Source organism: Corvus moneduloides, chromosome 1 (assembly GCF_009650955.1).
Source record: "Corvus moneduloides isolate bCorMon1 chromosome 1, bCorMon1.pri, whole genome shotgun sequence".
NCBI classification, from domain to species: Eukaryota; Metazoa; Chordata; class Aves; order Passeriformes; family Corvidae; genus Corvus; species Corvus moneduloides.
Window position 1 is genome coordinate 114,155,551 of NC_045476.1, and position 16,049 is coordinate 114,171,599.

General features: G+C 35.9%; 1 protein-coding gene across 6 annotated transcripts in view; it reads right to left on the reverse strand.

The window, feature by feature from the left end:
- ROCK1 (Rho associated coiled-coil containing protein kinase 1) overlaps positions 1-16,049 on the reverse strand; it is an 87,840-nt gene that overhangs the window by 46,890 nt on the left and 24,901 nt on the right. For all 6 annotated transcript variants that reach the window (XR_004242872.1, XM_032123266.1, XM_032123258.1 and 3 more), the window contains exons 2-5: positions 8,332-8,413; positions 4,568-4,668; positions 3,615-3,752; positions 2,265-2,440 (exon numbers count right to left, since the gene is read on the reverse strand). Coding sequence is in view for 5 of the 6 variants with exons in the window: in XM_032123266.1 (XP_031979157.1) it covers positions 2,265-2,440; positions 3,615-3,752; positions 4,568-4,668; positions 8,332-8,413 (497 nt within the window). In the remaining variant the exon portion in view is untranslated. The remainder of the gene's footprint in view (positions 1-2,264; positions 2,441-3,614; positions 3,753-4,567; positions 4,669-8,331; positions 8,414-16,049) is intronic.

Here is a 16,049-nt window from a genome sequence, read left to right on the forward strand (position 1 = left end):
TGTTATTGAATATACTGACACAGAATAGCAGTAAGAAACAATTATCAAGATAATGTAACACAAATTTCAGGAGAAGTATATTTCGGAGACCTAAAAGGAGAACTCTGGTCATAACCATCAGATGAAATGTAGTGCAAATGTACCAGTAGACTCACAGAATAATTTTGATTGGGAGAGATTTTTGTAAGACTCTCAGCTGCCTGATGGATAGCTACAAAGTCAGATTCAACTTCAAAGTTACATTAGGTTACTCAAAGTCAAATCCAGGCAAGTTTTCTTTTTTTTTTTTCTTTCTTTTTTGAGGATGGAGATTCCATAACCTTTCTCTTGTACTGTTTGACCTCCCCATAGTGGGAAAAAAAAACCTCCTAATGAATAGCTATAGTTCCTTGCTGCAACTTGTGTCATCCATTGCCTTTCATCTTTTCAAGTCTGGCTCCACCTTTTTTATAAAGTCCTGTTGGGCCACTGGGGACTAATGCTTTCTGTCTTGCCTGAGCACTGTTCATGTTGTGAACAGAGACAGTGCTGATCCCAGTATCGAACCTCTGGGGAGCTGCTGGTAGCTGATTGTTGCTGGACAGCACAATCTATTCAAAGAGTATCTAGACAGTTCTACCTGTTAAAACTGTACCTTTCTAACCTGCCTACATCTACAACCTCGTTAAAGTCAAGACAAAGACTCTGCCTCACCAGTGAAGCCCATCATCTCAACACAGAAGGTAACTGGTTTGGGAAGACATGCATTTCCCTTCACAAATCCATGCAGGCTGTTCACAATCACCTTCCTGTGCTCAGAAATGGTTTCCTGAGAATTTAATTCAACTGCCCTCAGGCTGGCTAGCCTTCAGCTCCTCTGACTCTCTCCTCCTGGCCCTTCCTGGGGCAAGACAGGTGTGCCATTTGTTTCCTTCCACTCATCAGGAATCTCCCAATTCCCACACACCTCCCAAGGTGACAGCGAGCAGTACCATAAGGCTACTTGCCAGCTCCCTCACCACCCCTGGCATGTCCCACCTTGTGCCTTGGGCACATACATTCAGTTTGCACAACTAGGACTCAGCTTCATCTTCCTCTGCCAGAGCAATGCTTCCCTCTCCCAAGCTCTGCCACTGGGCACAGGGACCCAAGAGGCCTGAAAGCAGACCTTCTCAATGAAGGCTGGGGCAAAAGCAGCAGCCTCAGCCACTCCCATGTCCTCTGTCCCTTGATCCCTGACCCATTAAGCAGTAGGCTCATTTTTCCCTAAGTTCCTTTTCATTCATCAGAGTTGAACAGATTAACTACAGGGAAAAACAAATTCCAAAGTACCTCCTGGTGTCAAAATAATCTAAATTTTCACAAAAAAAAACCTCGCTGTGCTGCTGGCATGTTCTAATGCCTGCTTTCTAAAGCTTGCAATACACACGTACAAATGGTTCATTCAGCCAGATAATTTACCCATTAGATTCAGCATAGCTACATAATTAATGATGCTCTAGATCCTACTCAAGCAATGGATTAGTCATTTATTTTGCTTTGTGGCTGCTTTTTTGCAAAAGCTTACATGTTAATGCTGATCCTGTGACCAAATTACAAACTGAAAATGTATATACTATAGGGTATACTACACACTACTCAAAGTCTTCCTGTATTTTCGGTTGAAAAAAGTTATTCTTCTGCTCCTAGTTAATACAATTTTTAAAAGGCTAGCAACAGATACAAGTTCAAATACCAAAAAGAAAACTTCTCAACCTATCTGAGAAATTATTACATTTCTCTTTAGGGCAAGTACATAATATGAAACTAATACAAGTCCCTTTGCTCTGCATCTCAATTTTCCATCTTGCCCCTTACAAGGAAACATATGGCTGGGAAATCTTCCTCACATTGTTCACAGATTCTTGTATAATGGGTCACTGAGGCTTCAAATGCCTAGCAGAGAATTAATTCCTAACAGTGGATACTACTGTGATCAAATTCCCTAAACAGCTTTTTCTAATCAAAAGGAAAGAGCCATTTTGGGGTCAACATGCTCATACCATTTTTGTTCTTGTTATCTCTTGGTAAAGTGGGACAATTTTATTGCTCCCCAAACTGAGGAACACTTTTACTGTATCACCTCAGACTTAGTTTCTGATGGCAACAACTTTGCAATTTGTAAGATGGAATAATTATGTAACAACAATAAGGAAGTAATATCTTGAATTTTAAAACTGCCTAAACTGAAGTAATTGCAGTAGCATCAGGAAATAAACAACCCTATGTGACATCTTCTTTCTTACCTGTGTATAAAACCCATTGAGTGAATTGCATCTAATGCAAGTACAACTTCAGCAGTATAAAATCTTGCCCATTTCTCTGGAACATCGTAGTTACTCATTAAATTCACAAGGTCCCCGCCAGGCATGTATTCCATCACCATGTACAGGTAACGGTCATCTTGGAATGCATAAAATAACTGCAAAAAGCAAAAACAAAAAGTAAGCCACTTAATATTCCAGTTATCTTTAATATTTTGCTTGTTGGCAATCAAAGGCATTTCTGAGAAAACTGATTTCCAAAGTAACAGAATTTCTACAATTACTGCAGCAATTCTCATTATCCTGCAGACTTCCTAAAAAGAAATTAACCTCTAGAGCAAATTTTAGCCAGATCCTCCATCCCTTTATATTACCGTGGAAGAAGTGCTGGTTACAAATCAAGATTAGTGAATTTGGTACAATGAATTTTGAGATAATTTCAAAGAATGCTCATTACATTAAGATGACAAAATGCTTCTTTTCTCACTGGGATGCTAGCTGACACATACACAAACATGAAACTACTGTATTGCAAACATCTGCCCAATTCCATTTGTATTATCACTAAATGTTTACTTTTTATTGTCAACATTTATTATATAGAAAATAAGCCTAAACTTTAAAGAATAAAAATATCTCCCTCAAAGTTGTCAGCCCTCTGTTCAACATCAGTAGCGCAAGCAGATTTTTCTTTACTTAAAGTTGTACGAAATGCTTAAGTTTAATTCCATCCAGACAGATAGTAATGCAGTTACCCATCTGACTTGGGTAAATCTTGAATGAGTTTGTGTAATTCCAACCTAACAGAAGAATTTATATGCTTAAGGGTAAAAACAGTTTAAATTAACAAGCTGACATGTGCACACACAATGCATGATGATTGGTTCAGGCATGCTCCTTAGAATTTCAAAGGCAGCAGTACCTCCCAAAAAACTGTCAGTGACAACACTAAAATGAGGAAAAAATAGCCAGAGCAGGCAAAATTTGAATCAAAGATACACACAGAAATTAGAATACACAGAAGCTGTGTCTTAAGTATGTCTTTCTAGTATGCTGGATGCCTCAAATAATTGCTATGGAGCAGATACACCAATATATATCTGGCAAAGAGTTTTAATAATAAACAGAATAGTTTATCTTGTTGTGATAAAATACAGTTTGAAGCAAGTGCAATACCTGCTCTTTTGTACAGCATTCCCAATGTTAGTCGTGTATTCCCTAGCAGACCAAAAAACCAAAAAAAGAGACTTTGAAACATGTAATTCCAAGTCATGCAGTGTTGCAACCAAACTATTGTACAATGTCAATATTTTTAAAGTAGTATCACTTTACCTGAACAACCCAGGGACTATTAGCAAAAGCCATAATATCCCTTTCTTCCCAGAAGAATGCAGAATCTGATCTTTTTATCATCTCAAATTTGCTCAGAAGCTTCATAGCATACACTCTCCTTGAGGATTTATGCCTTACCTGTGAAGACAAATGTGACACGCGGAACATAGTAGTTTGCCATATTAACACACGATGAACATCACTGAAAGCATTACTTTTCCTGCTCTACCATTTAATACGTTTTATAAGACTCTTCACATTACTATAAAGGATTATATACCGTAGGTCCACAAAATAATTATATCTGACAATGCATTACTTTTAAAATACTTGCTAGAACAATTCAACACAGAAATCCATAGGCATAAGAGTCACATAATTCGCATGTATGCGCCTTTAAAAGAACAAATATTGGCAGTTAGTGTTGTTAAATACCATAAAGTTAAAACTATGAGCATTTTCCAGAGTTCATTAGCAGATGTGTATACTTGCTGCTGTATTTCCAGTTTCTCCCACCAGCACTCAATTAAATAAAGCAGGATGAACAAGCCTGGCTGCTAACCTATCACAAACAACACACATCTCTCATCTGTGAGAACTATGTCCACAAAAATCTGGCGCAGTCCCTGAACTGGCAGAAACTCTTCTAGCCTTTAAGACTTCAAGTGTCCATGTAAACAGTGGTAAAGGCTAATTTTCTTGATTATGAGAATACACATTGAATTTTATTCTAAGAGAGAAGACTACAACGCAAAACAAGTACTTGTGCACTTGGACAGGACCGAAATACAACGTTTCCAAAAACATTTCCATGAAATATAAAGGAACAAAATTTCACTGATCTAAAGGCTTTAATATTTAAGACTGCATCTTCAGAACACTACACTGAGAAACAGATGCATGAGCAAACACTATAGAATACATTCAAATGTACAAATAGAAACTTAACTTACCAACTGAACCTCCCCGAATGCCCCTCTACCGATCACCTTCACCACTTCATAATCTTCGGCTTTCATGCGCAGATCTCTCATTTTATTTACTGTGTCTTTATCTACACAGAACAAAATTCACATTTCATATACAGTCAATTTAATTAAACCCATTTCTCTAATTTCAGTTTCTCGTAGATTTTAGAAGTGCTGCTCAAAGAACCTACCTTCCCATTGAAAAACTCTCTGCAGAATGCATGACCTCATTCTCATGACCACAGTAACCAAAACCTGACAAAACCTAATGCAATTACTCTACCGTACAATCATATTACAGGAGATCTTAATTTAGGAATTTTTTAAAAATAATTACCTGCAGAAAAAAAAAAAAGCTATGCAAAAATTTCATATCCAGCATGAGCCTGCTTGCAAGCTGATCAGTATAATAAGGTTATTTTTGAATAAATATGCAACACATCTGGGAAAGCGTATCAGAAAATACACTACAAGACACTTGAAAAAATATTTTTAGAAAAAAGTTCCGCTTTTCTGCACTTTCATGATTCCTAATACTCAAAAAAAGTAGATTTTAATTTAAAACATGCACTGGGAATCATTGCAATTATTTATATAAACCTGTCATTCTATAAACTAGAATAATTTACAAACTCCCTGTGGGCAGATATTCTAATTCCAAATTTGGTAAAAGATTAAAACAGTCTATTTTAATCCATGTGGGTCAACACTGGCATGAGACTATGTAGAAAAGCTTCATGCTTCAGTATTTCTAAAAGCCAGGAAGTTCTACTAAAACAGATATGCTTCTAATAAAATAAATTATGCAACAATGTTTAATTTTCAAAAATAATATTCTAGGCCTAAAAGCAAAGTTTAGAGAGAAGTAAGGACTGCGGAAGAAAAAGGAGGAGAAATAAAATATTTTAAGTTCAAATGTTACAAAATGAGGAGGCACTTGACAGAAAATTATCATTCGATTTCTGCCTACACAGGCCACGACCTAAAACAAAAGCAGCCTATGTACAATAAAAATTCAGTAAGATTTTATTACTGCAACAGGAACAAACATAGTTCTGTTTGAATAAATACTCTGTGGCATTACTATCTAATGTAAAGCCAACCCCTTTACAACGCAGCACAACACAGGTTGATTCTGGTAAATTACAGCAAAATTCTAAATTCTGACAAATTCTTTCACACAGGGATCAAAATATTCAGGGGTTCCAACAAATAATTTCTTATTTCCCCTGGTGCCAACTGGCCTACAGTAGAGGAGGAGCAAGACTATACAGAACTAAAATACAGCAATTTTCATGACAGCAATTTTCTAGCTATTGTTAACTTCCAGCCTAGTAATCTCACAACAGGAGGTTCACCACTTCTGAATGAAAAAGCCTGACATTGGTGCAAAAGAAAGTGAAGCATAGTATGAATCCTTTACATGGTATTCAACCACAAGCCTTGCCTACGAACAAAGCACAATTAAGGAAAATATATCTGAAGAGCAACCTAAGGTAAGGATTTTAAAATAACGTAAACCAAGCTTGTGATCAGTTGCAAATTGAAATTTACTCCTTGAGATAACTGAGTGTTAACAGGTATCTTCAGACTATGTTACAGTAACAACAGTGCTGGAAATTCGACCTCCATATTCTAAGATCTATTATACAAGGTTTGTCAGGCTGCAATATACTTCATTGGCAGTTCCTTATCTCCCAGGACCAGTGGAGGACCTGGCCAGCTTATGCTGTATGAACAGCTGGGGTGGCTCCCACAGCAAAACATCGCCTTCTCCAACTTGCCCTGAACTTTGGTTATAGGCTTAGATGCTGCCTTGAAATAAACTGAGTCACCACTGCAAAGCAGGGCTCTCGGATACCTTTAATACTCATTTCTTTATTCTTTTAATTCTATATGGTAGAAGATCACTCAGGTTCTACATCTGCAAAAATCATCCTCATAACCTCAGCTGGTAGAGGCAGAAATAAGTAAAGAGGGGATAGGGAGTGGTTCACAGGGCAATCAGTCTATAAAATAAAGGAAGCAAACTCCCATTTTATTTGCCATCTAGAAATGTATTTTAAATTTCTGCAATAATGGTGCAAAACAGGCAGCTAATACTGCATAAAAGATATTTAAAATAGCCTTCTAATAAAACTACAATAAACACAAAAATGTCTTTTTAACTATAGAAATTCAAGGCAAACTAGACTTCAGTGTTCCCTCTAAGGCCACTACTTGCACATCCACAGCTTGCTTTCATATTTCAGCAAACGCTGCAAGTTAATATTCTAAAGGCAGTTTGAAGGGAACTAATATGTTCTGTTCTCCACTTTCAGATTACTTCAGGTCACATCTTACACAGGATATAATTTATACCTAAAAGATATTCATTATCAGTCTGTTAATGTAAAAGTTTTCTTTCACTCAGCCCCAATTGCAAAAGTGAAGCTTTTTGAGACTCACTAATGATTTCACTACTCATAAAAATTACATTCAAACTATCTGTTGCAATGACTATTTCCTTTGCCTAATACAACTTCTCTTTTCTCCAAGAGTTTCACCACACCTTCTCAGTAAATAACTGAGTATACAAAATGTGCATGTAACTCAGCATATGGTATCAATATAGTTTGAACTGTTAAAAGTTAAACAGAACATTTGAGCTTAGGCTTTCAGTAACCAGCTTATGTGCAAGTGAGCCATCAACTAGTGGATTCATATATTCACACAAATGGAGAATCATGTAAAATGAACACCACAAATTCACTATCACAGGTTACAGCTGCACTCAATAAACCATTTGAGAAGACCTTGGAAACAGAAAAAAGCCCCACATAAATTTCAATGAAGCAAAGACAAAAATTATTTTAGTCAAATTACTTTATATTTCCCACAAAAAACATTTATTATAGAATTCAACTGAGATACTTAAGCCCATAAAAATCTAAAAATATTAGCTTAATTTCAAGGTTTGCCCATTAGTCCACAGGCAGAAGCAAGTCTTCAATCAGCAAACATTTCTGCCATATTCTTCAGAGCTTCTCCTTTTGGCAGCCTTTAGAAAAGATTTGATTCTTAAACGCCGTTTTGGGGTTTTGTTTGTGGTTTGGTTTTTTCAATTATGAAAATTATGGAACTATGATTTCTATTTAAAAAACAAACTTTATTACTTTAAAATGTTATTATAGAGTATAACATGCAGGAAATCTGGTAGTGGCCAAATACAGAGTAAATGCAGACAATTCTGCAGACACATCAGCCACATACACAAGTGAATGTATCAGCTATGCAGTATGAAGTTTTCATGAAAAGAGAGCTTTTATACTAAAAAAAAAAAAAAAAACCAACAGCCTACAAAATGTGTGCTCCAGTCTGTTATTATTTAATACTGTTTCCTGACATTGTATACATCATTCTGTCATTTTACTGTTAATTGCTTATGATATCTTGTATATGAAATTAGAAAACAAGTTATGGGAATCCAGGGAGTTGCCCTAACAAAGAGAACAGGCCTTTCTCTTAAAAGGCTTTGTGCCACCACAGGCAAGGCAACAGACTGGACATTCAGTTGCTGGAGATAAGATTTGTATAGGCAGCTGTCACTTCTCACTGAAAAATAAATAAATAAGACTCTTACAACAACTTGCACCCAAAAACTCAATGCACACCAAATCCCTAGCTGCTCTTCAAAGAGCTAGAAGAGGTGTTTTCTTTTTGATACTATAAACTTCTGTTACTTAGTAAATTAAACATTAAATACTTACACCTGTTTAAGAAGTTGTCAATGTTCTTGTTTTTTCTTAAGGCAGGAAAATCCAAGTCATATACCAGAGCATCTAATCCATCCTGAAAGAAACCAAACAAAACAACAAGCAAAATTAAGTACTTTGAAAAATAATTACACATGCTGCTAACTGAAGAGCCAAGATAAAAAGCCAGTTGTCCCTATCAATTTTCCATGCAAATGAAATCATTCACATTATTTAATGACTGTTAGCAGTTACGTGAAACAGCTGTCACTCCTTCACTTCCATTGGACCCATTAAAATTTAATTCCACACGCGTCTATGAATTATTAATTACCCTAATTAGCTCTATACTTTCATGAAAAAAATTACTTTTTCCAAATACAAGAAGAACAAATAGCAGTTCTAATGAAGTTCAGCAATATTAAGAAGTCACAGTGTATCACACAGTAGGGACTTGAACATGAAATGGCAACTGGCAAATAGGACAATGATGGTAAATCTAATTCTCAGAGTCAAACCCCAGATTTTACCCATTGAATCAGTGTGAATTCTCATGAACAAGATACTGGCTTTATACATTCCAACTTAAATCTAGAAACAAACAGCCACAAGCCCATCTGGCACTACTACCACAGCACACATCCCCATGAACAAAAGTAAACCAAACATCATCAAAAAACTCAAGAGAAAAATACAACAAAGAAGGAGATAACTTTAAGGTCTCATTAAGTGCCATGAACTTTGTGACTTAAAGGTTAAATCTATGTTTACCAATAGGTATAAATGATTCCTCAGTGGATAGCATCTTCTTGGAGTAAAACTAAACCCAGTCTTTTGGCTGAAAACCACAGATATGGTTTCTACTGAAAAATGATCAAGTATTCTAGGGAATTACATAACAAAGAATCATAAGAGCGTTAGGGAATCCTCTGTCTCAGGTAGGTATTGTGTAAGTGACAACTGCAAAAACAGAGATGCAGGTCTTAAAATACGAATTGATGGATGCTACCAAAGCACACCAGAGATGTACTGCTATTTACTTGTCCAGTTCATAGCTAGGTGTCTATGTTAGCTATTTTTGACCTGGTTGGAGCAAGATATTAGACCAGACATACCTTTGATCTGATCAGTTCAGAAATGACTAGAACTAATTTGATTGCTTTCAGCTTTTAAAAGGATTTTTCAATCCTTTTTTCAGGATTGAAAAATGACCCATCAGTATTCGCTAAATATATCAAGTAACTATGCCTGAACAAAAGCTAGAGTATAAGCTTTTTGAAAGCTTATTTTCCAGGAATATATAGTTGAGAACACATTTGATTTGGACTGAAACAGTAGTCTTTGATCTTTCACTTCAAGTTCAAATCTATTTTTCGCCTCAGTCTTTAGGACTGACTTTTAACTATAAAAAACCCAAAGTGCTATCAAAATCAACATTATTTCTTGGCTTGCAGTCCTCACTTTTAAAGTATGTGAGATAGAAATTATTTACTTAAGGTATAATAAGAGTAAGCAGTAAAATAATGCTAGAATTTGAAAACTGGTAGCTGCAAGGATAATCAGAATTACTTTAAAGGCTAGATAATATTAAATTTGTCAGTTTCATGAAAACATTCCTGTTTTAAGTTACCTCTGCACACAGTGGCTCATTTTGAGCTAAGAAATGTTAAAATGAAAATTATACAAATCAAGAAAAGCATCACAGTATTTCAGCTCTCTAAAATAAAGCCAGGTTTTGCATCTTGTGTATTAAAGGATCATCTTTTTGGACTGACACTGACGATGAAAAGGGAAAGCAAATAGCAAGGAAACAACATTTAACAGGTCAGTAGTAGAAATAAGACAGTAAGAGGCCAACAACAATTTGGACTCAAGACAGATGCAGAAATAAAGCTACTCAGGGTAAGTGTAACTTAGTGAGAAATACTTTGCGAACTACTAAAAGACACCTGTTCCAAAAACACATGGTAAATACCCAGGAAATCCAGGAAAAAAAAAATCTATTCTTTGGTAAATTCAACCGAGAACCATGATAACTGCTTGCACAGCAGCACAAAGTCCACTAGTAGCTTCTGTGCATTTATCTCAATGCTGTGTGAAGCAGTAGGAAAAAAACAGCTATGAGGCTATTGGGTCACATCCAGTGATTTTTAAAAGCAAACTAGAGATGGCAATGAACTGTCAAAATTTGGGGCCCAGTCTGCCGTGAAGCCTTCAAATCTGTAGAGTCAATCGATTTGTCCAGGTTCAGGGCTAACACAGAAAACTTCCACACGCCAACCAGAAGCACAGAATTCTCAAATCCTGGTTGGCTCTGGGGTTCTGCAATTACCTGTTTCAATTCAGAGCTTGCTTCAAAAGCCAAAATTCAGTCTTTTGCTTTATAGGAAGGGAGGTTTTAAACACTGAATACAAAAATATAGCAAAAATGGGAATATGTTTAAATTTATAACATCAATCTTACTTTTGTATCATACTTTTTCTTCCGAAATAATACTACATAAACCCGTACCAAAAGAAGCATAAAGTATAGAAAATGTCATAGTTTCCGTGGTGTCTTAGGCATGTTAGGTATTTTGTTGTGTTATTTTTTAAAGTTTTAAATTAAAGATGGGAAAAAGTATACAAATTCACTTTTAACAGGCAAAAGCAAATTTCAATTCTGTTTAATTCAGAATTCATCATATACAATGTTTCCTGTTCTGTTCTTCGCCTTCCAGTTCTTAGATATGAACTCTATCAAGTAAAATACTTAACTAAAAAACTCTGAAATACAGATTCAAGCTACTGATCTCACATTCATTTCAAATCATATTTCAAGATCATGCAAACAATATCTAAGGAAGCTACATGCCAGTAATTGCTTATTTTAAAGGCTCTTCAATAATCAGCTCCCCTTCACTACAGTATCCAGAATATAAACTATCCTGGTTCAAAACTTACATCAAAAAAGGTAGGGATGGGTGATATTCTATAACTAAGAGACTTGCAAATCCTTAACTGTCAAAATAATTTTTTTTTGACTGAAGTAAGTTTCTGAAGAAAAAAAACACCTTGGTATTTTAGTGGCAGACTGCAAATGTAAGAGTGAGCTAAGGGTAATTTTATGGAATCATAATGGAAGTAAAATATTTGGGATACCTAGTGTATAACATAAAACATGAAACGGTCTGTTTCCCTTACATCAGCTAAAGCAGGAGAACTTGCAAACACTACAAGCTGTGCCAGCACAAATGGAAGCACAGAGGCACAGCTATTTTTAAGTGGTATCACTGGTGAACAAATAGGGAGGAGTACACAAGCTCAAAGTGAGTGCTGGTTCAAAGTGGTGCGGGTCAGAGAGACGGGAATATATGACAGAGTTTTAGAAATAATGGCTTGCAGAAAAAGGGTAAAGGCCAAATGAGACACAAAATCATTATTGGCAGTGGCTGCAGAGATAACTCATCTCTCAGCTTTCTTCATTCCATCTTGCTCTGTGGGAACCCAGAATGCAGAGAATATTTCTCTGCCTGTTTTGAAGTGTTCTACCCCCCTGGACAACACTGTTTGACCTTTGTCCATGGAGAAAATTGCCTACCCTCTGGGAAGAATTAGAATCTACACTGGTGTGAATTAGGTGATAGAATACTATGTAAGATTGTCACAGGGTGAAAAATTTAGAGGTTTTGGGTTTATTAATATAGTAAATAAAAGCAAAAAACTCTAATTGCTCAATCTTTTAATATATCATCTGACTTCTTTGGTAACACAGAAAAGAAGGAACATCATCGTTCCATCAAGACCTATAAGCAGCCATACTCTTCGCCTCTTAAAAAAAAAAAAGAATGACATCATTATAATAGGCAACCATACCTCCAAAAGTTTCATGCACTTTACTAAAATAAGATGGCCTCATTTTTATGATGGATTTTTTCTCCACTTGGATGGGTTCCATGTATTTTAGTATGCATCTTTTTTAAATACAGCACACTCCATATTTCTTGGAAATACAGATTGTGGCTTAGAGGTATTTTCAGCTAACACTAAGTTCCACCTTATTCTGTCATTACACAGCAATCTTCCTGCTTAGCTTTGAGGTCTACACAGACATTTTCCTTCCAACAATTAAAACCGAGTACTAAAATAAATTGGTTTATACCTCCACTTATGTGGTAACAGTATTTCAGAGGTAATTAAAAAAATGGGAAAACTGCCTTTCTAATGTTCTCCAGTCCGTTTCATGGTCTGATACAGACTTTTCTATATCACATTCATTCAATGAAATCATCAATAGTTTCATTATCTATTTAAAACACCTCATTTTATCTGGAAATTTTTTTAAAAGGCACACTAGGGAGCCATTACAACATGCAGAGCTCTTCTATACGAAACCAACAATTCCACATAATCTGTTGGTTCACTTTTATTCATTACTACACCACACTTAAAAGTTTAAAAGGAATAGTTATACGGAGTAAAATCAATGTCTGTCTAGATGCATAGACTGGCTCTGGAGATGACAGTAAGAATGTCCAGGAAAGAGGATATGAGCAAGTCCAGCACACAGTAGTACTGCTCAGGTGTATGTGTGAGCCAGAAATGGCACTGTCATAATTAACTATCACAAAGATTTTCTAGGCAACATTTTTTTCAGTGATTTTCTAAAACATTTCTAAGCGTTTTCTCTGGTTTAGTTTCTTGCATTTACAGCATCATGCAGATGTGAATTCCACCACCTACAGGCTATGTGAAAGTGTACCTCGTTTTGAGTGTACCATTCTTCAGCCAAAAAAGGGACAATGATTCTTTACCCATGTACCCCAAGACAGCTTCACACACTTGCAGCATTTCACCACTGGCCATCTCTCTTCCAATTATCCTTGTATGAAAGCTGTTTCAATTCCCACCATCAGCACCCTCTGGTGCTTTGTTATTTCCACCATGTACTTTCTAAATGGGGCAGGGGCATGTGTGAAGAAAACACGTATCGTATTTAAGCTGTGAGCACACCATAAGTACACAATGCAGTACAACATTTCCTGTTCTGTCCTTCATTACATTTTCAGTCATTCACCAAAATAGCTGGTTAATTTTTATAGTCACTGTGCACTAGTTTGATTTTTCCACAAAACTAGGCATTACAAATCAAAGCTAGTTCAATGTAACATAAGATGTAACATAAGTACATAAAGATGAGAGGTTTTTCTCCCATGCATTCACTCAACATTCAGTGATGAATTTTACCTACCACTTATAATCAGCCAGGCACCACAAAGTATTAATTTCTTCTTTGATTTGCTGGATCTTTAATTTTTACTGCTCTACCATCATTAATTAACCATTACTCACCATTTTAGATCCCTTATGACTGTGAAATACCACACACCTGTTAAACCCCATTACCAATCTGTTTTGAATAGACTGATCAGCAGCTTTCCATTCATTTGTCTATTCATACAACAAGCCAAACCCAACAGCCTTTTCCATTACTCTCCCTTCAGTTTTCCTAAAAATACAGAATGCTGGAACATAAAACTTATCATTAACACACACATTCACTACACAATCTATTAACACTGAATTTCTCAGGTTGTTACACTAACTTCCTTTCATTAGATTCATCTAAAATGGACCGGTTTTCTTCAGTTTGACCTAAGCAGTGTCACATTAATTGGATACTTTCCCAAATGTTGGTCTATACCTATTTCCAAAGTTTTAATGCATCAAACTGCCAGTCCTACTATGACTATACTAGATTTCTTTGCTCTGCAACTACATTCCTTAATCTCAAAACTCACTACAACTATGTAATACTTGTTTTATTCAGATGTATGAACTAATATTAATGCAATTTTATATGGCTATTTCAAAATATACACCATCAACCAATTCCAATTTAGCAAAACATATCTCATGATTTGTAAGTGATATAAAGTAGAAAATATACAATCTACATTGTCAGGGTACAACTATAGCATTTTTGTATTTTGAAATTTTATTTAATTATGACATAGTATCATCTAGCACATAATAAATAAAAATGTATGAAATTCAGTTAAAACTTTGTTATTGAGACACTTTATTATTTTACTATTTATTTAGCACTCAAAGAACTAAAAAAATACTTAATGGGTATTACCAGCATACAAAATTTGCATTCCTTGGACAGACTGGCAGCTACCCAAGTTTAAAGTCTTTGCCACTTTTCCTTTTTTGGAGAGATGAAAGTAAGTCTCGAGCTCTACAATTCTTAACTGTCCATATTTTAGTTCCCTGTATTGTAGCCATTTTCCTATTTCTATAGTACTATGAGCTTCCCCCACTACTCTCAAATCAACAAACCTGACCGACCTTGATTTGCACATGTTCATCATAACTCATAATAATGTCCTGTCATACACAAGTGATCTCTCGGGTCAACTATACCAATAGTGCTACATTTATCTATCTCTAATCAAGTACACAAAAGATCCCACTAAGTTTTAAGTTAATCCCACTCATTAATTTTGCTGTCCAAATAAGAGAAAACTGCAATTCAACATTTCATCTTCAAAGTGGACAAGACAATCTAGACAGACTTAAGGCACTTCACTTAAGACTTTTCATTAAACTGTTAGAGCAGGCAAAGTACACAAACTGACACATGAGCCTGAGTAAAAGGTCCTTGATTCATCACCCAGCACGATACAACTCTACAGACCTCCTTGCCTCCTAGCACCTTGCAATTCTCATAAGAGGTCTTGCTAATTTGGTTAAATCAATAGCCTTTCAAAAAGAAATATTGGGGAAGTGAAGTATTAACTCAGTAAAGAGCTAAGAGTTTGACTCAGGGGAGATTTAACATCTGCATAAGGAGATCTTGAAACTTCAAGGCAGTATTATTGAAAGCAGTATGGATTATTGCTTTCATTTTGGCCTTTTTAAAGGGTTATACCATGTGTAGTTGCAAACGCCACCCACATTCTGTGTACTCACATGCATAAGTACATGTCCTTGCCTTCTGTTCAAACAGTAGCTGTTCAACATTTGCTCTGACCAATTCCTAGAACATACATTTACTACCTGACTCACTAGATCATAATTCAATATAAATATCTCAATATATATTGATACACAAACACATATATGAAAACGCCCACTGTCACTAACACCAGAGCTAAAAGACCTCTCAATATTGTTACATCCATATTAGCACTGAAAGAAACCTTTGCAAGTCTTTAGACAGAAGCACATAAAAGTAGTAATGTTTTTTCACATGCACTTTTGGGTGTTGCTGTTTCTCCATTCCAGCAATGGATCCTACCACCTGAAGCATCTCCTAAAATGAACTAAAAATGTAGTGCGAATCTGTGAAATCAACTCATATACAGAATGTGTGCAGGAGTACTGCCAGCACCCACTACACAGATCATTCAGAGAACCTACACACCTCAGTCTTTCGCTAACACTGAGGGCAAGTCATAGATCCTTCACACCACTGACCCTCTCTGTCCACTGACTAGATGCAGAAATTTTGAATCACTAGATCTGTTCTGAATGACACCTATTCATCAGACTTTTTATGCCTAAAATTATGGAAAACTGACATTGTTTGAAGACGCATTCCAGAAAATCTATTTTAGTGGGAGTTTTTTTCCCCCTCCAAACTCAAACTTTTAACACTGTATTACAACATTAATTTCACTCCACTAGCATAATTTATTGTAGTTAATAGTCTTTACATCCAAACTTCAATTTATTATATTAGTGCT